The following is a 26,006-nucleotide window of genomic DNA, read 5'->3' on the forward strand; positions in this document are numbered from 1 at the left end:
TCAATGCATTTCAGAACCCCTAACTACTTGCTGCGTAAAAACCTTTTTCACTCATGTCGCTGTTGGTTCTTTTGCTACTCACCTTACATTGGTGTCCTCTGTTTCTCGGCCCTTACATCAATGGGAACAGATTCTCTCTACCCAGTCTGGACCTCTCATGATTTTGAACACCTCTTTCAAAACTCTCCTCAACTTTCACTTCTCTTAGAACACAACCAGCTTCCAAGTAACTGAAGTCCCTCATTCCTGGCAGCATTCTCTTCTGCACCCTCTCTATCTTCTTAAAGTGTGGTGTCCAGAATTGTACACAATACTCCAGCCAAACCAATGTTTTATAAAGGTTCATCATAACAACACCTTGCTTTCGTACTCTGTGCCTCGACTTATAAAGTCCAGGATTCCATATGCTCTTTTAACCACTTTCACAACCTGTCCTGCCACCTTCAATGATTAGTGCACATATGCTCCTGGGTTTCTATGTTCCTGCACTCCCTTTACTATTGCATTCTTTATTTTCTATTGTCTTTCCTCATTCTTCCCACCAAAATGCATTAGTTCACACTTTTCTGCATTAATTTTCATCTGCCACATGTCTGCCCATTCTACCAGCTCTCTATGCCCTCTTGAGGTCTATCGCAATCCTCCTCACAATTCATAATGCCTCCAAGTTTTGTGTTATCCACAAATTTTGAAATTGTGCCTTGTGCACCCAAGTCTAGGTCATTGATATCATGGAGAGCAGTGGTCCTTGTATCAATCCCCTGGGGAACCCCACTATATACTTCACTCCAGTAAAAGAAAACTATTCACCACTACCTTGTTTCCTGCCACTCAGCCAACTTCGTATCTATGCTGCCGCTGTCAGCCATCTTAATTTATTGTATTACCACATTATGTTCACTAGAGCTTAATTGTGCATTCTAAATTTCCAACTTCACTATTTTAAGTCAGCTTGTTCAGAAGCATGCATTGGAAGAATCTCAAAGTGTAGAGCTCCTGGAATGCAACTGGTCTCTATAACTCGCTGTGGTTGTTGGATGTTGTATTTGCATTTTATAATTTCCAGCTTAACATTTGAAGATATGTTACCCTCCAAAATCTCAACATATTATAAATGCAAGTTATTTATTTTAATAAAGTGCTTTTTCATGACCTTAGGATTTCCCAAAGCACTTTGCAACCAATTAAGTATTTTTAATTTTCAGCCGCTGGTGTAATGGAGGGAAATTGCATTGTGATATTTTGATACCTTTCACTATTAAACTTGTCAATGAGCACTAGACTGACAGCTCAGTTTGGTGGATGATGTGTTGAGTAGTACATACAATATCCGTGAGTCAGGTAATACACATGCTTGTCTCTATAGCTCCTTCTGAGCACTAATGTATACACACGTAAAATGCATGATGGAGCTCATTCAGAAATGCGATTGAATAGTGTTCCAGATAAACCTAGAATGCCCAATGTGTATAGCCAATATAATGTGCCTGCCATAATGTTAGCTCCAAAGCTCAAGAGTAACATGACTGACTCGTGCCCACAACCTTCTGACAGTGAGCTTTCTGTCTCATCTATGATAAAGAAGGGCTGGAGCAAAGGAGAATTCTAAATTACCTTCCACTGCGGAAACTGGTTACATCTTCCAAGGATGTCATTTTAAATTTAATCGTCAAGCTCCTTGTCCAATTTTGATATCTAGGCCTGGACAGTGAGTGCATTTTACAATTAGGAAGGGCAGGACATCAAAAATCAGCAAAACCTTGACCTCCCCTGTTGCCTGTATTTGAACTTTCTAGTAGGCTCACTGGATAGCAGCTGCTGAAGTGTCTCATTTCAAATCTTTTCTTTTCACAACAGTTTTCGGTCAAGGTCATGGAATTCAAAACCCAATAACCATTGTTGTATTTGTAAAGAAGTTATTAGTACATGGTCTGCTCCAATAAATCTGAAATATATATTGTAGAGAAAAATAATTGAATTTTTGGAGAAGCCAAATGGGTGTCATCTTTTATTTCAATGTGGTCTAATAAAATATCTCAGAAACAGTACACTGTTAAGTTTATGAGCCTGTTAAACAGAATGGTATTACCTCTGCACTTGTCAATTCAGTTCTTGTGCCTTAAATTTTGTGAGTGAACTGGGATGCATAAAAAGCTTCCATTTATTTATTGGAAAATCTATATAGACCAACATGAAGGATACCTTGCGGTGATTCTATGCACTAGCCCTTTGCAACCTTGCATAATAAACTCCATTAGTAGGGCTGTAGCAATATTGCTACAACAGCATGAAACATTGTTGATGTTATAGCGTCGATCTTCGGACAACTTTTCTTAATGGAAACATTTAATTTTATTTACAAGACAGCAGCAGCAACTACACTTGTATATCAAACTCCACAACTAAAAAAGAACTCTGACTGTAGAGGTTCCCCACGCTGCTAACACATTAGTTTGCACAGATCATGTGAGCTTACAACACAGGATTATTCTTTAAGCTACAGTCCTATGTTTCCCAGAACAATAATTATTACGTTTCTCCCCCTTTAACTTTTCCATACATTTTATATTTACAAGGATATTTATCTCATGAAATTACAAGTTCAGTCTTCCAGGTAAAAGTAAAAATACCTGGAAAAACTCAGCAGGTCTGGAACTGTATTCCTCTCCGCAGATGCTGCCAGACCTGCTGAGTTTTTCCAGGTATTTTTATTTTTGTTTTGGATTTCCAGCATCCGCAGTTTTTTGCTTTCAGTCTTCCAGGTAGTTTCCTGATCCGTGTGGAATATCACAGCTCCATGACTTCAGATTCATTTGCAGGAACGACGTTCTCTGGAACCGCATTTACATCAGGTGCCTCATTAGACACAGGCAGTTCAGTGACTTCCACCCTGACAGAGACATCGGGCATGTCTGTCCTTGGTTGAGCAACTTCAACAGGAAACACTGGCTCATCAATGGTTACAGGTGGAACATCATTTTGTTGCGTGATCTCTCTTTCTTTTAAATGGTCCATGTATTTATGGGTGATCCGGCCCTCCACTTCCACGTGGTATGACAAAGGTCCGGTCACAGAGCTTACTTTACCAAGTAACCACTTTGATCCTCCACTGAAATTCCTTACCTATACTGCTTCTCCAACAGTAAATTAACAGCTCTCAACTATGCAAATCATGAGTCGCTTTTTGGTTGCCTCGACTTTTCTCCACCTTCCCCTCCAAATTGGGAACTGTTAGACTTAGTCTTGTCCAAAGATGGTGCCTCATCAGTAATTCTGCAGATGTTGTCCCTGTCATAGCGTGGGGAGTTGTTCTGTAGTGAAATGGAAAATGAGCAAGCTTGGTCTCCAACGAATCACCTGTTAACTTTTTCATTCCTACCTTAAAAGTTTGAACTGCCCTTTCCGCGAGTCTTTTTGATGACGGATGGTACACTGCAGTCTTCGCGGGGTTAATACTGTTGAGGTTGATAAATCATTGGAACTCAGTGCTCATAAATGCAATGCCATTACCTGAGACAATTACCTCTGGCAATCCACGGATGGCAAAGCTTTGGCTTGGTTTTTCTATAGTGGTGCCTGATGTCAACGACTCTACCTCATAAACATCCAGCAACTTGGAATGAGCATCTATAATCACTAGAAACATGGTTCCAAGGAAAGGACCGAAGTAACCAAATGCAATCTCACCCAGGGTCTACCAGGCCACCCTCATGAGTATAATGGGACTACACAGGCAATTTTTGTAGCTGTTGACATTGCACAGTGTTTTACCACATTTTCAATATTGTCGTCCATCCCTGGCCACCAAAGATAACTCTGTGCTATCGTCTTCATTCAGGGGATCCCTGGATGGGCACTGTGTAGCTCTACTAAAAGTGGTTCCTTTCCTTGTGCAGGAACTACTACCCGTGCACCTCCATAATAGAATACCATCCTGACTGCTCGTCTCGTGTCTTCAGCTAAAAAATGGCTTCAATTCATCAGAGACTTGTCCCTGGGACCAACCATGTAACACTTGGTCTCTCACTCAAGACAGGACTGGATCACAATTCATCCAGTTTCTTATCTGCCTGGCACAGACTGGTGAGGAATCTAGAAAATTCATCACTAATATGAGTTCCTGTGGAATTGGGATACGTTCTTCATTCTCTTGCAAAGGAAGGTGACTTAGGGCATTGGCATTTGGTATATGAAAGGTGTGTTCATGTGCTGCCAAAATTGGGGGCCATTTTTGTATTCTTGCAGAGGCTATGGAAGGTATAGCCCATTCCTCACTAAACAGACCCAGAAGTGGTTTGTGACCTGATGCTATTGTGAAATGTCACCCGTGCACGTTTTGGTGGAATTTCTTTAAACCAAAAATAATTGACAGGGCTTCCTTTTCAATCTGAGACTATCCTTTTTCAGCTGTGGTAAATATCCTGGATACATAGGCCTATTGGCCTCTCTGTGCGGTCGTCCATTTTGTGAGATAGTACTGCTCCTATTCATAGGGAGACACATCGCAGGTTAGCACCAATTCCTTCATCTGGTCATAATGCACTAGTGGATTTGAAGAATATAACAGCTGTTTTACTTTCATGAAGGCTTCTTTTTTGGGGTGCCTCCCAAAACCAACACTGGTTTTTTCTTAGCAGTGAAGATAGAGGGGCTAGATTTGTGCTTAAATTTGGTAGAAATCGCTCATAATAATTTATCATTCCTAAAAATGATTTAAGTTCAGAGGTGTTCTTGGATGCAGGTGTGTCGCTTATTGCTTTAACCTTCTCTTCAGCTGGGTTTAACCCTTGGGCATCTACCAGGTGGCCCAAATAAATAGAGTCATAGATGTCTACAGCACAGAAAAAGGCCCTTCGGTCCATCAAGTCTGTGCCAGTCAAACAAGTACCTAACTATTCTAATCCCATTTTCCAGCACTAGGCCCATAGCCTTGTAAGCAACGGCATTGCAAGTGCACATCCAAATACTTCTTAAATGTTATGAAGGTTTTTGCCTCTACCACCCTTTCAGGCAGTGAGTTCCAGATTCCCACCACCCTCTGGGTGAAAAAATTCTTCCTCACATCCCCTCCAAACCTCCTGCCCCTTACCTTAAATCTTTGCCCCCTGGTTATTGATCCCTCCACCAACGGGAAAAGCTCCTTCCTGTCTACCCTATCTATGCCCCTCATAATTTTATATACCTCAGTCATGTCCCCCCTCAATCTCCTCTGCTTCAGGGAAAATAACCCCAGTCGATCCAATCTCTGCTCATAACTAAAACTCTCCAGCCCAGGCAACATCCTGGTAAATCTCCTCTGCTCTCTCTCTAGTGCAATCACATCCTTCCTAGAATGCGGATTCCAGAACTGCATGCAATACTCCAGCTGTGGCCTAACCAGCGTTTTATACAGTTCCAGCATAACCTCCCTGCTCTTATATTCTATGCCTTGGTTAATAAAGGCAAGTATCCCACATGCCTTCTTAACCACCTTATCTACCTGTCCCGCTACCTTAAGGGACCGGTGGACATGCACGCCAAGGACCTTCTGATCCTCGGTACTTCCCAGGGCCCTACCATTCATTGTGTATTCCCGTGCCTTGTCTGTCCTGCCCAAGTGCAATAGCTCACACTTCTCTGGATTAAATTCCATTTGCCACTGATCAGCCCATCTGACCAGCCCGTCTATATCCTCCTGTAATCTAAGGCTATCCTCCTCACTATTTACCACCCCAACAATTTTCGTGTCATCCACGAACTTACTGATCAACCCTCCTACATTCAAGTCTAAATCGTTTATATATATCACAAACAGCAAGGGACTCAACACCGATCCCTGTGGAACCCCACTGGACACAGGCACCCAGTCACAAAAACACCCCTCGACCATCACCCTCTGCTTCCTGCCACTCAGCCAATTCTGGATCCAATTTGCCAAATTGCCTTGGATCCCATGTGACTTCATTTGCCTGAAAAGTGCATTTTTCCTTCTTCAGGTGCACTCCTGCTTCGATAAATTGATTCAGGACTTTCTCGAGGCTAGCCTAGTGTTCCTTTTCTGTGAATCCAGTTATCAGTACAGTGTCTAGGCAGACGGCAACCTGAGCTAGTCCCTGTAGTAAGCTTTCCATTTCCTCTGAAAAATGGCACAGGCTGAGGAAGCACCAGGGGGCAGGTGTGTATATTGGTATAACCCTTTGTGGATATTTATGATTACAAGGTCCTGGGAGGCGTCATCCAGTTCCAGTTGCTGATAGGCGTGACTCATGTCAAGCTTTGTATATCTTGTCCCTCCTGCTAGTTTGGCATATAGGCCTTCAATGTTGGGATAGGGTACCTGTCCAGTTTGACTTCTCTGTTGGCCGTTAGTTTATAGTCCTCATAGATCTGGACAGCCTGGTCTAGTTTAAGGACAGCGACCATGGGTGCTGCCCACTCTGAGAATTCAACCACTTTTATAACACATAACCTCTCTAGCTGGTTCGACTCAGCGTCAACCTTCTCTCTCAGGACGTGTGGTACCAGTCTTGCTTTCAAGAAACGGGGGGTTGCTTCTGGGTCCACATAGATCTTGGCCTGTAGGCCTTGGATTTTTCCCAGTTTATCCTTGAAGACGGTGTCATATTTTTTTAGCAGCTCTGGCAGTTCTCCTGTTTGCAGCTGGAAGATTTCGGACTAGTTTACTTTAATCTCCTTCAACCAATCACACCCTAGAAGGCTTGGCCCTTCATCATGTACCACCATCACTGGTAGGTGATTGGTGTCTGTAATGAACAGTTGTTCCGGTGATACCTTTTACTTGGATTTCTTCGCCTGTGTACATTTACAACTTGGCTGGTGTTTGTTCCAAATTTAATTGTTGATCACCTTTATTTAAATATGTGAAAGTGTGTTCTCCTATTACAGTGGCAAAAGCAGCCCTGTCTACTTCCATTTTTAATTGTTTACCATTCACTTGCACTGTGATAATAATTGGCTCTGTCTTCTCATCTTTCATGTTGAATAATGAATAAATGTCAGGATTGGTCATTTCTGGCTCTTCTACACTATAGAATTCATTGGGCTTCGTCTGTTGTTTGGAAGCCTGTTTAAATCTCACTTTGCAATGTCTCATTGTGTTCATTTCTGTGACAAAAATAACATTCTACTGCTTTAAATTGTCAGTCGCTAGAACACTGATTGTTTCTACATTGATGAAAGTTATTTTTCAATTTAGTTGCTAAGCTGTTTCCTTTCATTTTTCAGTTAGTGGTGGCTGTTTCCTGCCTCACAGCAGAGTCCCGGCTTTTTGCGCCACTTTCGGCTGACTGTTCCCACCCAACTAGGAGAATAGCGCCATTTTGCGCCCCTTGAATCGCTTGTGAATCCCTTAGAGTGCTTTCCATTGTAAGTGCTAACGCTTTCTTTAAATCAAGATCCACTTCAGCCTTTGCTGAATAGTGTCTTCCTGAACGGCACATACCAAACGACCTCTGAGCATGCCGTTGAGGGTTTCACCGATAATCGCAATATTCCATTTGTTGTTTTAATTTCACCACATAGGTGGCAATGGTCTCCCCCAGGCCGCTATTCCATGAATTGAACTTGAACCTCTGCATTGTGACTGAGGGCTTGGGTTGAAAATGTCCCTTAATGAGGTCTACAATTCACTGAAAGTCTTTGAACCTGGAGCACTGGGGGCCATCAAGCTTCGAATTAAACTGTAGGCTTTACTCCCACAAATACTCAGGAGAATTGCTCTCTTTTCCTTCCCCGAGATTTCATTGGCTTGAAAGTAGACATTCTATATATCGAGACCAGTCAGCTGTGGCTGGCTCAAAGGGATCGATCCTGCCAAACTGTGGCATCTTGATTAAGTTTATCTTCCTTTCTTTTTAATTATCTTAGATACTCACAATCGCTGGGCGAGGGACAGCACCAAACCTGATTTATCCTTGTCGCCAGTTTGTTATCGAGTTGATCTACAGACAACTTTTTTTAGTGGAAACATTTAAACTTTATTTACAAGACAGCAGCAGCAACTACACATGTATATTAAGCTCCACAATTAAAGAAGAACTCTGACTTAGCGGTTCCCCGCGCTGCTAACACGTTGGTTTACACAGATCATGTGATCTTAAAACACAGGATTATACTTAAAGCTACAGTCCTACGTTTCCCAAAACTATAATCACTACAGCTGAGTAAGATATCACTTTGGTCAGAACTATACAGTCCACTGCTCCCCTCCTCCTTGTAAAAGTTACATGAGCTCCCTTGTTGCCTCAGTTGCTAAAGGCACCTGCGACTGAACAATGAGGACTAGAAGTCCTGAGATTTGATTCATGCTCTGTGCTGAGTTGACTGATCTCTGCTGGGCGGCTGTAGAGGTGCTAGAATTGGACTCAGTGCATTTGGACCAGAGATGCCAGATCCCACTTCTAATTACTGCTTAGTGGAAATTTCATGTGTGTGCATGTCTAATGAACAGTAGATGACTTTGATTCTAATACCTTATGGTTTAATAACTAATATAAGCCTATGACTTATAAAAACAAGTAATCACACTGAAAGTGCAATGGAATATGAAATTTAACTTTCAGAATCATTAATCATTGATTTTCTTTATTGGTGCCTCCTGGATGTATGCTAAGTTTAATTATACCGCTGGTCCCTAAAATGCTATAACCAGCAGGTTGTGTGAATCAAGTCACAATGACTCATAATAGCATGTTGTTCCATGAGTGTACTTCATTCACGTTGACCATTTTTCATAACCAAACCTGGTAGACGGTTTAAATAATTTCCTGGCTTAGTAAAGACCAGCAATTCAACAAAGGCAAAATACTGCGGATGCTGGAAATCTGAAACAAAAACAAAAAATGCTGAAAAAACTCAGCAGGTCTGACAGTGCCTGTGGAGAGAAAGGCAGAGTTAACATTCCGATTCCATATGACTCTTCTTCAGAGCTAAAGGGAGGTAGAAATGTGGTGAAGTATGTACTGTTTAAAGGGGGGTGGGACAAGTGAAGCTGGATAGAAGGCCAGTGATAGGTGGAGGCAAAGGAGGGATTGCAAAAGATGTCATTAAAAAAAAGGTTGTTAATAGTGGTGATACTGGCTAAAGGAGGTGCTAATGGTGACATTGAGAGTGGAAAGCAGAAGGTGATAATGGCCGGACCAGGGTAAGCACTCTGGGAAGTGACAGATGGCCCTAGTGGGGGTGGGGTGGGGGGAGGGGATGGAGGTGGGAGAAAAGATCCAAAATAGGCCAAAAGCTGGGGATAAAACAATGAATAAAACCGGAAATAAATTTTAAAAATAATAATAATGAAAATAAGTGGGAAAAAAATAAATAAAAATTAAAAAATAAAAATGAATATAGACAAAAAGGGATCAAAAAGGGGTGGGGATGGAGAGTGAGTTCATGGCCTGAACTCAGTGTTAGGTCTGGAAGGCTGTAAAGTGCCTAATTGGAAGATGAGGTGCTGTTCCTCCAGTTTCAATTCCTTGGTCTCAGAACCAAACTGGATGTTGCATTCAGCAGCTCACCCATCAAAGCATATTGACATTGAGTTTTTATTGTGGTAGAAATATTATCCTATGGAGATTTTCTGTTGACATGATATACTCATTTGAAAAGCTGGTGGAGAAGAAAGTCTTTATCCTGTAAGTTTGTAATGGATGTAAAGCCAGTGTTGTTACACGCTGTATACGCCAACGACTGATACTTGAGGAATTGCAAGCTTCAGCGTGTTAACAAATCAGGTGAACTTGAACCTGTGCTGCAAACTGAGCCATTTGTCAGGGAAGGTTGGGCAGCAAGGAACTGAATGAGGCATTAGGGCCTCATAAGTGATGTTCAAATCTTATTGCTAACAGCTCGGATAAATCTGTTGATAATTCCATTTGAAGAAACAATAATCGGTTATTTGACCAAGTTTCCTCTCCTGTAGGTAGGCCTTGGATATCTCAAAAAAAGTGCCTGTTCTTTTTTGTGTGAAATTTTGTGAGATAAAAGGCTGGGGAATAGAACTTTTTCATCCTGAGCACAAAACTTCAGCATGGGTCAGCAGGGATAGATGCTGAATAAAACTCCCTCTCATCCATCCTAACAAGCTACCTGCGCTTCAACCTCTGAAGGGTAGCCATTATTGCACCATCCTGCATTTTTTCCATTCCAAACAGCAGTCATTCTGTGGTTTTGCTTACTGAGATTGGCCATCTAGTACTGGTTAAAGCTAACTTAGGGGAAGGAGCATGTTGTGGGCCGATGCTCACTAGGAATTGATTAAGACTGACCAAACTTAAGTCATACAGCCAACAGTAAGAGGATAATCACATCCCATCAGATCAGCTTAGATGTAATTAAAAGCGAAATACTGTGGATGCTGGAAATCTGAAATAAAAACAGAAAATGTTGGAAAAGCTCAGCAGGTTTGGCAGCGCCTGTGGAGAGTGAAACAGAGTTAACACTTCACATCTGTATGACTCTTCTTCAGAGCTGAAGAGAGGTAGAAAAGTGATGAATTTTAAGTGTTGAAGAGAGCTGGGGTGGATTTAAATTCAGGTAAGTACAGGTAAAAAAAAAAGGCCATTCTCCATATGTGAACCCTGATACTATTGAAACTCTGATCAGCCATTTGGCACCACAGTTAAACCCAAACCTGTCCACTTCTATATTTTCTGGCAGGGATTGCTGGCTGGCATTCAGAAGCTGATTTTTTTTCTCTCTCCTTAATTTTATGACTATAAACCAATTGTAACCCTCCACCCATCACCGTTAAACTGAAATCAGCTTGCTCAGAACAGATTAGGGATCAAATCCAGATTTTCCTGGTTTCTATGTCTCCATACACATTGCGCAACATATTTGCCATCATGGTGGATATTGATACTGGCACCAAATATTTGTGTAGATGTTCACTGCTCATGTATTTCCTGTTTTGGCCCAGAAGTTTCCCAAGTGTTCTAGTCTCCCACTGTAAATTTGGCAGGAGGTCAGCAGAAGCCTCAGAAAAGTGGCCAACCACATTATTTTCCTGGGGTGTCCATCAGCCTCTGGTCAAAGCCACAGTGAGAGACCAGAAGAACTTCTGCAGATTTTAGGGGCCCTTGTTTGCAATGCCCCCAATTCTGTTACAAGTCCTGTGCCCTCAGTATATTGTACCCTGTGCAAGGTAACTTGAGACATGACTTTCTAGCTGCGAGTACGCTCATCAGGATCAGAAGGGAGGGTTGCTTTTAGATGTCTCTTACAGGGTAGCATTTGTGGAGTAGAGGGTTGGGCACCTCTCTTTGGGCAGGGAATGCTTTCTAATTTCAGAAAACGTGGTGTAACTTTTGTGGCTTTCTTTTTAAAAGCCAGTTTTGTCCACTGCAATACCTTGTGTCTGTTATTTGGTTCCACTGTCGGCTCCCCTTAAGCCATAAACAAACTTTCACATGTTTGCAGGATAACAGCCGAAGACAAAAGCAACTCCTTTGTGAAAAGTTCGATACTCTGTATGCTATTCTAGAAGAGAGGAAAAAAGAAATGCTTCAATGTATTACTCGCGAACAGGAGGAGAAAGTGCAATATGTACGATCTCTGATGAGGCAACACGGAGATCACCTGGAGGGGGCAAGCAAGCTGGTAGAAACAGCTCTGCAACTTACAGAGGAACCTCAGATGGCAGTGTTCCTGCAGGTCTGTGCGTCAATTGGTTTTCGTATTTCTGTGAAGATTGTACCATGGTGGATTTTTCTGATTTTATTTACAATCCAGGTCATTTGATACATTTCTGTTCACAGAATACAAAGCAGCTGATCAAAAAGTAAGTCGATTTCAAGAGGTAAGCAATTAAAAACACATTTTTGTTTCTGCTGTGTTGGTGGTCCCAGCAATACTTGTTTGAGTAAAATCTCTGATTTTCATTAATGAGGCACCTTACATGCCCTTCCATTTCTTATATTACCTCCTAATCTTTCTTGAGCTCTCTTTCACAAAATCTCTCTTTCTTCTTCTCTCACACACTTACTCTCGCATCGTGCCTCTCTCTGTCTCACTCACAATCTCATCTGTTCTCACTTCCATAGCTCCTCTTTCAGTGGAGTGTAAATGAATGACTTGCCGTCTCAGTACAATACTAATGACAATAGGAATTTTGCCTCTGGTAGGAATCATGCATAGTTTCTCAAAGATAGAAAGCATTGTTTCTCAGACAGGAAGTACGCATTGATCCATGTAGATAGGACGCAGATGTTATTTCTTCAGACAGTAACAACTGTCCTTGGATTCATCCATGGGAATATAGATTTACACTGTTTCTGTGACCTGATGGAATAAACACAGTATATCAGTATAATCATATTGAAATATATATTCAAAAGTTTTCAGTGGTGCAACCAGTTGCTCCTGGAGAGGGAAGAGGCAGCTTATGATACTGAATGGGATCCTAAAATAGCTTTCACGGCCTTTGTAGTTAAAACTAAACCCAACTGACCATTTCAAACAAAATTTCTCCACACCAACACATTTTCAGATGGAAGCTAATTAAAAGATTAATGTAAATAGGGAAATGTAGTACTGGCAAAATACACATAGATGAAAGAAAAAAAATGCTACCCCCTTTTAGAATATTGCAATGAACATTGAGAAAATTCAGACATAATGAGCATCTTCCCTCAGCCCAAACCTGCATTCATTTATTAGAACAAAAATTAAGGTCATAAATATTGAAGTTTGAATTAACTATCTGTCCATCCCAGAACAGTGCTGTGTGAATATTTCCTCTAGTTATATATTTCACAAAGACGTCAGTTCACAACTATAAAGAGATGTTCAAAGATTGAGATTCATCTGCTTGATCAGGCTCCAGGCACTTTGCACATCTAAGGTGGCCTGGTTAGAAGGTAGCTTTTCAGACTTTCTGTTGAGGAGCATGTCCTACCCCAAGAAAGTATCTCCAGTGTGCTGTCTCATGGTACTAAATTCTAATCAGTTTCCCACTTGGCTGCAGAGATTTCCTTGCTAAAAATCTGCACAATTGTGCTAATGTGGCTGGATTTGGAAAGATAAGAGATAAGAATATATATGTTTAAAGATTAGTTTAAGTTAGGTTTTCTTACTTTTCCTAACACCAATGACATCAATATCAAATTAACATTATGTGGAAATGGAAGTAATTATAAATGGTAATCACAATATAATTGAGAAATGCTCTCTTAAGTCTGTAACATTTTAATTGCGACTCTCATTTCAAATTCAATCTGATCGTGATATCTCTAGGCGGACATTGCATTAAACAAAATGGAGAAATCCTTTACTTAGCTCCAGTTTAATCACAGGTGCACCTTAATTATTATTCCAGTTGATTCTCAAATTTCAGTGTACATGTCAACCAGTCTGTAATAATATTTTATTGCCTGACTCTTAGAGTTATTGATACTTCAAAAGCAGCTCAGTTGGAGCGAACGGAGCCTGGGTATGAAAACATGGATCATTTTGTGGTCAATCTCGGAAGAGCCGAGCAGGCGCTGCAAAGGATAAACTTTCAGTCAGGTACACTTTGTTTTAGTGCATTATTCTTTTGTTTATTAGAACAATTAGGGACCATGGTTAATTTTCTCCATTAACTTTATTGAAAACATGGGGTGAATAAAAAGTGGTGTCAGACTGCTGGAAAATCTGAATAGGCTTATATTGGAATTAAAATTCCAACTCCCTGCAAAATGATTAATGAACATTAGAAAAAAGTGAGTTTAACAAGTCTATTTCCTTCTTGCTTTTTAAGGCATTTAAAAGATCACTAATGTAAAACTTGAGTCACATTCCACAACTGTGCAATCAAATTTTACTTCAGCTACTGGCATCAACAAATGGGAAAATTCTAAGTATTATCATTGAAGTGAAGAGTACACATGAATTTTTTCCAAGGGAGGTTTCAGCAGCCATTGATAGGAATATCATAGTGGAACAGAAGCAAGAAAAGTTACTTGACAGCTTAACCATACATGAGCTCTTGTTTCTTCATTGTCCCTAGTGCTGTACAATTTGCCCCGGCAATTATAAATAGGCAGACTTTAGGAACCCAACACCCATCAGAACTGCATTACTAGAAGTGCTCATACAGTGCAAAATGGGACATTAGATATCTAGTGGGCAATATTTTTTTCTGGGTATATATGCAAATATGGATGTAAAGTCATGGATGGCCAGGCCATTGTTTATAATCAACAGCCCATTAGTGAACAAGATGGGTTTTACGACAATTTGGTTGTTACATTGTCACCATTAGTGATACAAGTTTTTTATTCCAGATTTACTTAATTAAATTTAATTTAAATTCCCCAATTGCCATAGTAGAATTTTAACTCATTTCATCAGATCATTACCCCAGATTCCTGGATTATTAGTCCCATAACATAACCTGGTTCTCAAGTCTGGTATTGGGGAAGCTTCAAATAGAGGCAAGGTGCTTCCTTCCTATAGAGAAAGATTTATCAGAGGAGACACCATGGAGGGAATTGTCCGTGACCGCTGGCGTTGGGCATATTCGGTGGCGTGAGCGGACAACATGACAAGAAGGCCAAAAATCGGTTTCACAATGTCGTGAAACCAGTTTGAGATCATCCACTCAGCCTGTTGATGGCAGGCCACATTTCCCGCCTTCTCTGTGGGTTATAGGAAACAAAAGGACAGCTTTATTTAAATGCAAGGCTACGTAGGAATATAGGAACAAAATTAGGTCATTTTGGCCCTTGAGTCTATTCTGCCATCCTTTATCTCAATTTCATTTACCTATCTCTTGATGCCCTGACCTTAATAAAAATCTATCAATCTCAATCTTGAGAGTTCCAATAGTTCCAGCGTAGACAGCCTTTTTGGGGAGAGAATTTCAGATGTATGGATGTAACTTTCTTACTGGAAAATGTGAGGGTGCCCATGATATTCTCCTGTCACTTCAGAAGGCAAGGAGTCACAGCCACTGCATACAAGCTAAACGGCATGGTCAGAAATAACTACAGAAGCAAAAGGTTGTGTTGAGACATTAAGTGACATGATACTCAATGACAGAACTGGAAGCTGTCTACCAGGTATTAATGCACACTATTCAGAAACCCACTTCTTTCAGTCCCATGCAGCACATTCTTGGTAATGCAATCTCTGATGTTAATTTCCACACAATTATAAAGATTGAAGACCACCAGATAGTGCAGGATGCTTGGGTTATGCGGGTTCTCTTTCCTTAACAAACTAGCCACTCAAACAACATGGGTGTCTTATCTTATCAATGATGCCAAACCTAAATACATTTGAAAATGATCTACATTTGTTTAGTAATGTTGGACCTTGCATATGCCAGTTTCAAACACACCTGATCCAGGCCAGACATCCAGCCAACTGATACCACCCCACCCCATCCCACAAAGAGTCCAACGGCAACATACACTTTCATATGTATGCTGTAGCCTGGAGCTATGGATAGTGATGGTAGGGGCTACAATTTCTTTCCATCACATGGATGTGTGCAATCCATTGATGACCAGGAATCCCTCTCACCGCCTACCATTGGCGTATATTGGAAGGATTTGAAAGTTGACACTTAACCTGTTTGGCCACGTTATGAATGCACTTTCCTTGGCTACCAGTTCCTGGAGTGGGACTTGAACCCAGAGCTTCTAGCTCAGAGGCAGGGACATTACCACTTCACCACAAGATCTCCCACAGTTTTGTCCAGCTAACTTCCTAAGCACCTGCAACTACTGCTCAAATTCTATCCAGGTCTTTGACATGTCCAGCACAAGTTCTCCAATGTTATCCTCTCTGAACTCGCAAGCTCCACCCTATGCAAACTCCAACGCATCCAGACTTCCAACATCCATATCTTATCTTAAAAATCTGTCATGGATCAAAGGCACCCATTGGAATGAGGCTGCTTTTTGCTGAGGCCTCCAATTTATAGAATAGCAGTGTATAAGACAGTAAAAAGCACAGAAAAGGTACATTTGAAACACTCTCTCAAGTTAAATCCTGACAGTGCTAGAAACTTTAATTCTTGTAGAGGAGACTTTTCAAACAAAGAATGATCGCTACACAGAATAGACTTTCAAATAGGATAATGAGATGAAAACCTAAACAAGTTCACAATATGGGATAAAGCTACTCGACTCCAGTACTATGACAATCAAAAATGAATCCTACTACCCTAATCTCTCCCCACACTTTTGTATCTTCAAATATGCCAGATATTTATCCCAACCGTGGCCTTGTGTATAAAATTCTGAAGAGCTTTTTATGGCTTTGCCTATTTGCACTTTCAGAGAATTATGTATTTTAGCCTATTAATCTTTTTATACATCTGCACTTTCTGCATTATGTGTATATTCCCATTCCTTGTTTTTCACAAAAAACAAGTTACCTCACACTTATCGACTTTAAATTCCATATTTCACCTGAAAATATATTCTGATATCCTATTTAATTTCCCCTGAACTCTTTTCAAGTCCTCCTCACTCTTTGCCAAACCTCCTATTTTGTCATCAGCAAATATTGAGATCAGGTTCCTTATAATTCATTGGTTGTGAGGCACTTTGAAAGATAGTGAGGTTGTGAAAGGTGCTAAATAAATGCTAGTCTTTTTTCTTCCTTTCTCTTCCCAGGTTCAATATCATATATCAAAAGTGGTCCCAGCATTGACCCCTGGGCTGTGCCCCTTCCAACACTTCTCCAATCCAAGCAACATCATTTACCCTAACTCTGGCTGAGAAATTTGTCCACTTAGCACTGGTTTTTCAAGTGTTAAATGGTCTCCTAATACTCCAATGTGGTGGGCAATACACACTCATTGTATGTGCACTATCTGCCATATAAGACCAAAAGCTCAGTGGCAGTGCCTTTACCTGAAATCTGTGCTAAACCCTCTCTCTATATGAAAATAAAAGACTCAATGGCTTGACGGCCCCCACAACTAAGTCTGCACTGAATTCACTCAGGAAAGCCAGGCCTACGTGCAACAGTCCTGTTGGGCTAAAACCAACAAGGAAATTTAATAAAATATATACCTAGCTGAATATGGAGCCTGGGTGAGAGAGGGCTGGATAATGGTGCAGGAATTCCCCTCCCAAGCCCACATTAAAAGAATTCGATTGCTGCCAAATATTGAACCTTCCACACTGTTGACCCCACTAGGCTGCCACTTCAACCCTCACCTCCAGAGATTGCTCTGCTGTTTTTGGTGGTTGTCCGATATTTTCCCTCACTGTCGTGGCTGTGCATAGGGCTTTTGTAGAAGTATATGCAGGCTGTATGTGGTTGGGTCCCATTAAATACACTACTGACATAACTTAAAAGTTCATCAGTGTTCTCAAAGTTAAAGACATCTTCCGAATTTTCTGTGGCTGTACCATGGTTTGGGTAACTGCAGGAAGCATTTCAAACAGGTGTACTTTTGAATGAAACTTTTTAGCATGTTATACTAGGGCTTCCTAATTTTCTGGCAGATTGGTTTGGCTTCTGTCTGTCAACACATTACAAATTGGGCACTTTAGCAGGGGGTAATGACTCATGACTCAAGTGAATTACTAACTCCCCTTGGCTAATCGGGAAGGCTGATGTTAATGATCTGGATACAGCAGGTCTGAGGTTCCTAATGAGTTCTCTTTACTTTTATTGTACAGAGTGCCAGGGTGAAGAAGAGGAAGAGTTAGAGGAAGAAGAGATAGAGGAAGGTGGAGTGGCTGAAGAGGAAGGAGAAATGACTGATGGTGAGCAATCAAAAGTATAAGCAGTTGCGCCTTTAGCTTCATCATCATTATCATCATCTCATTTCCGATCGTCAGACCTCGGGCTACAATGATGCATCAGAAATCAGAGCTTCAGACGAAAGTCAGTTTTCTTCAGCTTGATGTAAAATGAGATACTCATTTCAGCCAATTCTGGTTGTAACCATCCAAGAAAAATTTGTGAGATTGTAACATCAAAGACTAAGTTAGCTGAATATTAATCCTTGTTTCTTCAGTTTTCTGAAAGGGAAAGATCAATAGATGAATTTTAGTTCAAACTATTAAACTTAGCATTTGCTGATGCTTAAAAAACCTGCCAGAAAAGAATGCTGCAATTATGACCATTATGGGCCTCAGAGGTCAAGAGTCCTAATGTATTGAAGCCCATTTGTTTGCAACTTTGGCTATGGGATTTTCAAATATCTCAATCACTAACAGTATTATCTAGGTAGTCCTCTTATACAAATCTTTCAGACCAACTGATACACATAGTAAGGTTTCCAGTGTACTTTCAAGTTGTTGTTTCATCATTGAATACATGCATAATGTACAAGATCCTGTTTTTTTGGTTGAGAATATAGCATAACAATTTTGTTCCTTTTGTCTCTATGATCTGTATTGTGCTGAATATTGAACAAACTGAGATCACTTCCCAAAGCTGGGAATGGGTAAAGTCAATTTTTTAGAAGACTGAATTAGAGGTGACCCAACTTAGCATTTTGTGTTAACTTAAAGCATTTTAATGACATCATTAATGAACTCCTTTACCTGATTTATGTGCGAAGGTTATCATTCTTACAAATCAACACATTTATTTGCTATAATTACTGAATTGAGATATCCAACCAGAGGATATTTTCCGTTATTCAATCATCACATATAAATATACAAGAAAACTTATTTTGATCAGTACAAATGATGTGGTTCACAGTAACTGAGCAAACTGGAGTCCAGAAGAAGGCTGTGAGACCACACATCAGTCTGCCATTATTTATTCTTGTCAAGGAATCTTGCAAACATTATAGTGTTATTTTTACAATGTCTACATCCTCAAAGTATGGCTAAACTATAGCAACCACCAAAGGATTGTCAAGAAAGATCTGAAAGGCTCACAGAAGCAAAAAGAAACTTGGAGTTCAAGTCCAGGGATTGAAAGAACACCACTGAGGTACTACGCCACCGGCTGAAGTCTAACTTGGTCAAAGGAAAGGGATGTAAAGTTCGGCAAAATCATTCTAGGATACAGAGTATTTACCCTGGAATCCCAAATGTCTGGTAAGTTTACATTGTTGTCTATCCTTTCATACAACCTTTCAGTGTAGTAAGTAGCGGAAACAAACTGTGCATAAACATAACATATCAATAAAAATTGCATGTCCATAAAAAACTTGGTTTATACTTTACAAATAGGAGATCCTTAGTCCAGTTGTCTATAGTTGCACCTCATTTACTTTTTTAAGTCTCTCCCAAAATTCTATTCGTAACTGTTTCTAGTTGCATTGTATGTATATTTTTACATAATATAGCTCATGAATTGTCTCTCTTTGTATTTGCAGGTGATCGATCAGCTCCATTGTATTCTACTGGAGAAGGTGTAACATTTCAATGGGCGATGATGGGTGCAAGAGGACAATTGGTGAGGAGGAGTTATTGCTGTGGTCACTGAACAGCATTCTCATATAGTCTCAAACTATAGTCTGTGACCAAGTGGCAGGAGGGCTTGGCCTAGGTTGCCAGATTCTCCCACAAAGTTTACCCAGAATTACCACAAACTCAGGCAAGATTCTGGACTAGCGGGGTGTCAGCAATAAGCAGCAGATGTTAGCTTTTGGTACCCTTCTCCTCAACCTTTGAAGCTTCTGGAGGAGCATGAATCAGATAACGCTAATATGTGATCTAGGAACTTCACATCCACATGTATGAGCTTCACTTATATAACATGCTGGAACAAGCAATTGGTAAGGGAGGGGTTAATTCTACTCAATCTGCTTAGAACTCTGGTACAAAATCAGTAAGTTTTCATCAGCTGCGCCAGAATTCACTGTGTCATCTAAGACCTTCTCTGTGACTATCTGGGGTCAATACCCCCTTCACTTGTAGTTGACAGCCTCCTCATTCACATTCTTTTCTGGCACATCCTTAGACAAATGGATCCATTGAAAAGCCAGGCACCCAGTCTTCCTTGCATCTGAAAAAGAGAAAACAGAACTGAATTAATGCTTAACTGTGTAAATATATCCAATAGGATATTTTTTGCACTGGAACACGGGAACATAGGAGCAGGAGTAGGCCATTTGGCCCTTTGAGCCTGCTCTGCCATTCAATATGATCATGGCTGATCTGGAGAAAGCTATGGCAAAGATTGGGCTGAACTATAAGTGATGCTTTTGTACATGTTGCTTGTTTATTTTGAATGAAGCATCTGATTGTAATGAAGGTTAACTACCATTAAACATTTACAGAATAATAGTTGTTCTAATATTTTCTATTTATTACAATAAAGGTGCTTATCCCTTTCAATTTTGTTTCATGTGTGCTCTTTTCATCCTTCAAACCAACCTTTGAAACAAGCTGGGACCTTTCAGCATTGCTGCTTCTCCTGGAAGAAAATGGTTTCTTGAATGCTCAGTCCAGACTAATGCTGCTTTCATCTAGTGCCTCTGACAATGAAGCAATGTTCATGTAATGGCACTTCTTGTCTCAAAGTAAATGTTACACCAGCATCTTTTCAATAGCGTGTGAGAAAAACTCACACTCATGTAATACCCTCAACAGGTCACAGAGCATCTCAACCTACTCTGTAAACAATGTGAAATTAAATGACTATTTTAAAAATATATGCATTTCTTGAATGGTCCAGTTGAAGCAGGATGCAGGATTCCTGGAGCTTCAGCTGTGACGTAGGTGTGTGTATTTTCCCTGATAATGTTGGTGAACTGGAAGTGTTTGTTTTTCTAATCTCTGTCGCCATGGAGATAAGCTTGGGCCTCTGATCCTCCATTCGTTGCCTGACACACATTTTGAGCTGGTAATCAGGAGTGAGAATACTGGCTGATTCTTTTTTCGTTTCCTCCTTAACCTCTGGTGTTGAGGCCAATTGTGGCACCAGAATTGGAGACTGTCTAATTTCAAACTGGGACTTCAACCTCTGGTGACCTGTGTCTAGCATGTCCTACACGCTTGCCAGTGGTATCGAGTAACAACCAGGACGCACAAGTTTCCACTTAAACCATCACTGCTTTATTTTGGTAAAGGTAGCTTCATCACTAAATATCCCAATTACATTAACCAAATACTCTCTCATGTGTGTGATATTACCCATCTGTCCTCAGGTTGATCAAGCCGGCTGGTGTGGTACTTGCTCACAAAGTCCAACTTTGGGTCTGCTTCTAGAGTGTTGGTCCCAGGTCCTCCTGCCTCGCTCAGTCTTCAGTCTTCCTTTTATCCTCCTTTCTTCGTGTGTGACCATAGCCGCTGGAATTCGGCTTATCAGTGGCATTGCATTGTTGATTAACTCATCCCTCGGGCCCATCCTGCTGGTTGATTAAATCATCTCTTGTGTTGTTCTTCACAACAGGACACAAAGGGCCCCACCTCATGGTGAGGACACCTCTGGCTCCAAACGTGATCAATTCTGTTGCGTTGTCGTTCAGTATTAGAGCAAACACCACGACTCGTGGTTGAATAGTTTCCAGTAAGCTTACTATCATTCAAGAATGTGATCACCAATCCCTGGTCATACCCAGCTCTCTGCATTAGCTGTTTTCTGACACATTCTTGTTAGGTTAACCCTTTACTGGATACCACACCTGAAAACTTCCAACCCTGTAAGACTTTGAACAAAATTGTCTCACCTTGATTAACAAATTATGAGGTGTTACCAGCAACAGCAATAATTCATCCATAGCCCAGGCTTTCCTACCATTCAAGTGGAAGAGAGTGAATACATATAGCAGGAGGGCAGGAATTGCACATGCTAATTTGCTTGGCTTCATTCCCTGTAATATTTAATTATCCTGAAGTTGAATCTGAAAATTGATTCTTTTCTCCAGATCAGGGATATGATTATATCCTTTTCTGGATGTTGTTTGTAGTTGGGTGTACAATACACAACCATTTCAGGATCAGACACAGGTAGCCACTGTCTCTTTTCATTCAGTTTTCCTGCAAAAAAAGCAGCAAGAAAAACTGCTCCTGTCAGACCACCAGGGATTGTGTTCCTTGTTCATTTATAACAGCATTGTTATCTTGGTTCCAGCAATTGACAGCAGAGTTATGGCCACAGAAATGTGTGGATGGATGTTAGCAATTCTGTTTTTAATGGAATTGCACAACAATGCTTTATGAGACAAACTGGACCCGATTTGGCAATTGAGAATGAAAGCATAGTTGATTTTACCGCTTCCAATTCAGGCTTCAATTCACCATTTATCTCCAGTGGGTAGCAGAGTGGGGTTAACCTATAATGTAAAGGAAAAAATCTTTTTTGTAAGACAGCAATAAAACAGGGGTTAGTGCACAGAAGCATCATAAGAAATTGAGGCAAGAGTAGGCCAAATGGCCTCTTGAGCCTGCTCTGCCATTTAATAAGGGCTGGGATTTTCCAGCCCTGTTGTGGGAGAGGCGGCGCCCCAGCCAGAAGCCCATTGACTTGCGGCGGGACCGGAATATCCCGGGCGGAGGGCGATTGCAGAAAATCCCGCCCATGATCGTGGTTAATATTCAACCCCAACTTCCCCCAATCCGTCCAATTCCCAACTCCCTTGATTCCCTTGTTTTCCAAGGATCAATCAATCACTGCCTTGAATATACTCAAGGCTGAATATTCACAGCCCAAAGATTCACAACCCCCCAAGTGAAGAAATTTCTCCCCATCTCAATCTCATCTTAATGTACACCAAAATTCCTCTGAACACCAACATTTAATAGTTACTCACCATTTATAGGATATTGTGATTCTCTATTCTTCCTACCAAAGTGAAAAACCTAATTTTTCCCCATATTATACTCCATTTGCCACCTTCTTGCCCATTCACTTAACCTGTCTATTTCCCTTTGTAGACTCCTTGTGTTCTCCTCAAAGTTTCCCATCTAGCTTTGCATTGCCAGCAAACTGGAATACATTACAGTTTGTCCCTTCCTCTAAGCCATTAATATAGTTTATTAATTACAGCCTGTTTGCCAACCTGAAAATGACCACAGACGCTGCCAGACCAGGTTTTTGGGAATGAAGTAAGCCAGGTGGATAGAGTGTTAGTAGGGGAAAATTTAGGCAACAGTGATCATTGTATCATAGGGAAGAATTATCGCCCCTGTTGGGGTGGGGTGGGGGGGGGCAGTGCAGGAGCAGGCAAGGGCAGGCGCGCCTCCGATTGGCGCCTCCGATTGGGGGCGTGCTGCCATTTTACATGGGTAGGCCAATTAAGGCCCACCCAGCATGATGTTCGCCAGGAAGTGCTATGAGCTTCCTGTGTGGGCGGGGGCGGGGGGGGGGGGGGTGGGATTCCCTCAGCCGAGAGTGCGCTCTTTTGCGCATGCGCACGAAAGAGAGCACTCATCTCCCTGAGGCTAAGTGCTGCCTCAGGGAAATTGATGCCAAATTTAAAAATGGTAAAGGTGCAAAAACAAAATTTCCCTGACCTGTCCCCTCATGTGACACTGTCACATGAGTTGGGACATGTCCATCACTTGAAATCATACAGTTATTAAAATTTTTAAAACCCCCGTGAACCCTCATCCCTCCCGTGGATGAGGTTTGATGCTTTTTCTGAAGCCCGCCAGGGCTCCCGGCCTAACCACCAACCCTTAGATTGGTGAGGTTAATGACTTTGTCAATGGCCTCAATAGGCCGTTGACAGGTCGGCGGGCACACAGCTCATTCGGCTGTGCCCCCACCGACCTGAAAATTGAAATGACGCAGGGTGGTGTCGGGAGTTCCGCCCGATGTCATCCAACATCATTTTATGTGTCCGTGAGCGGCCCCCATCACCAACCTAAAGATCCTGCCCATAAGGTTTAGGATGGCTTTGGAAAAGGACAAGGAACAACCCAGAGTAAGAATAGTTAACTGAGGGAAAGCCAACTTCAAAGGGGTGAGAATGGATCTGGCGCAGATCAATTGGAATCAAAGGTTGGCAGGCAAAATGGTAACTGAGCAATGGGCTGCCTTTAGAGAAGAAATAGTTTGGGCACAGATAAGGTACATTCCCATGAAGTGGGAAGGCAGAGCAAATAAATCCAGAGCTCCATGGATGACAAAAGAGCTAGATATTAGGATGAAGAAGAAAAAGTGTGCTTATGAAAGATGTCAGGACAATACAACCAAGACCCAGGCTGAATATCAGAGGGGTAGTGAGAAACATATAAAAGATGCAAAGATAAAAGACTAGCAGCTAATATAAAAGATAATCCAAAAGCCTTCTATAGGCTGTCACACTCACACAATCTAAATTCATGGATTTTTTGAGAATGGACACTTTATGTTTAAAAGCCAAAATGAAGTTGAGAGGTAGGTGACTTTCTTCTTTCCTGTCAATATACACAGAGCTACACATGGCCCTGGAGCTAACCTGCGTGTCTAGATAAGACATTAAAGTGCAAAGGAACTTTTGGAACATCTCGCTGAAAAGTCATTAAAGTGCAACAAACCTCTCCTATGGCTGCCCTTACCCAAATAATTGCAGAAAATAGCTCACAGTAGGCCTGCAGACTTCTTACCTTCAGAGTGGAATTCCAAAGAATGAGTATGAAAAAAACCTATTCTAGCACAATGGTATGTGAATGGGTGAAACTCAGATCCTATTGGGTGCCAATGGCCAGGTCATCAGAGACCATTTATGAAGATAATGTAAAACAAATATTATGGTCACAGGACAGAAACCAGTTTTCTGATAATGGAGGTTTCATAAGACACATTTTTAGAGCAACAAAACAGAGAGAATGTTCCATTTCAGCAAATAGAACAGAACCCTGCCTAACATCTATCAGAAGGTAGAGGATTTGGAATGGTTTTTACCTATCAGTTTGAGGAGCCAAACCAAGTTTTCGCTAGGATTTCAACCGCACTTCACCTGGAATGAAGCCAAAGATGCTACTACTACAAGCAAAAAAATCACTGTGAATTTATCTTCATCAACTTCCAGACTCTATTCCTTCAGTGGACCAAAAAAGGAATCACAGGCCTGCAACGTTTCACAACTTCATCACGAGAGAAACAAGTGGGACGTGATTTTTTTGGACTTTTAAGACCTCAGTGCATACTACCATTTTTGTAATCCCAATCTTTTGATATATATGTGTGTGTGCGTGTGTGTCTGTCTGTACGTGTGTGTGCCTGTGTCTGTGTGCCTGTGTGTGTGTGTCTGTGCGTGCGTGTATGTCTGTGTGAGCATTGTAGGGTGAATAGTTGTGAATATATTTCAGGTGTTAAATAATGAACGTTTATCCATTTTAAAACCTTACGAGAAAGTCTGTCATTTGTCTATCCTTAACAGTCATGGCACTCGGGGGTTAAAACAATTTTTATGTCTTTTTAAGAACACATCTGTCTTCGGTCAGTCAAGAGTGGTAAAAGAGGGAACCATTCTACCATCTCACCCATGTCCTTAATAAGGTATATAAATAGTAAAAAGTTGGTCAAAAGAGGAGTGGAACTGATTAGGGACCAAAAAGGGAATTTATACATGGAGACAGGGGGCATAGCTGAAGTAATAAATGAATGCTTTACATCTGTCATTACCTATGAACTTGGTGCTGCACAGGTCATGGTGAAAGAGGAGGTAATTGAAACACTTGCAGGAATTAAAATTGATATCAGGAAGTTATTGGGTAAGCTGGCTGCACTTAGAGTTGATAAGGCACGAGGACTGGGTAAGATGCATCCAAGGATACTGAGAGAAGTGAGAGTGGAAATTGTGGAAGCACTAGCCACAATTTCTGAGTCTTCCTCAGACACAAGTGTGATGCCAGAGGACTGGAAAATTGCATATGTTACATCCTTGTTCAAGAAAAGAGTGTAAAGATGAGTACAGCAATTACAGACCAGTCAATTTAACCTCAGTGGTGGGGAAGCTTCTAGAAATAATAATTCAGGACAAAATTAATTGTCACTTAGGCAAATGCAGCTTTTTTAAAAATACATTATTTCATGGGATGTGGGCATCACAGGCAAAGCCAGCATTTGTTGCCCATCCCCAATTGCCCTTCAATCAAGTGGCTTGCAGCACCATTTCAGAGGGCAGTTAAGAGTCAACCACATTTCTGTGGGTCTGAAGTCACATGTAG

At 41.1% G+C, this 26,006-nt stretch overlaps 1 protein-coding gene and 1 long non-coding RNA gene across 2 annotated transcripts in view; both read left to right on the plus strand.

The window, feature by feature from the left end:
• The window catches only part of trim54 (tripartite motif containing 54), a 91,201-nt gene that overhangs the window by 56,575 nt on the left and 8,620 nt on the right, over positions 1-26,006 (plus strand). The window contains exons 5-8 of the mRNA XM_041188555.1: positions 11,413-11,646; positions 11,751-11,773; positions 13,376-13,500; positions 17,619-17,705. Coding sequence (XP_041044489.1) covers positions 11,413-11,646; positions 11,751-11,773; positions 13,376-13,500; positions 17,619-17,705 — 469 coding nt within the window. The remainder of the gene's footprint in view (positions 1-11,412; positions 11,647-11,750; positions 11,774-13,375; positions 13,501-17,618; positions 17,706-26,006) is intronic.
• Positions 18,648-20,240, plus strand: LOC121278284. Its single transcript, XR_005943090.1, has 2 exons — positions 18,648-18,998; positions 19,280-20,240. It is a non-coding gene; the product is annotated as an uncharacterized LOC121278284 (long non-coding RNA).

The sequence above is a fragment of the Carcharodon carcharias genome, chromosome 5 (assembly GCF_017639515.1).
Source record: "Carcharodon carcharias isolate sCarCar2 chromosome 5, sCarCar2.pri, whole genome shotgun sequence".
Classification (NCBI taxonomy): domain Eukaryota; kingdom Metazoa; phylum Chordata; class Chondrichthyes; order Lamniformes; family Lamnidae; genus Carcharodon; species Carcharodon carcharias.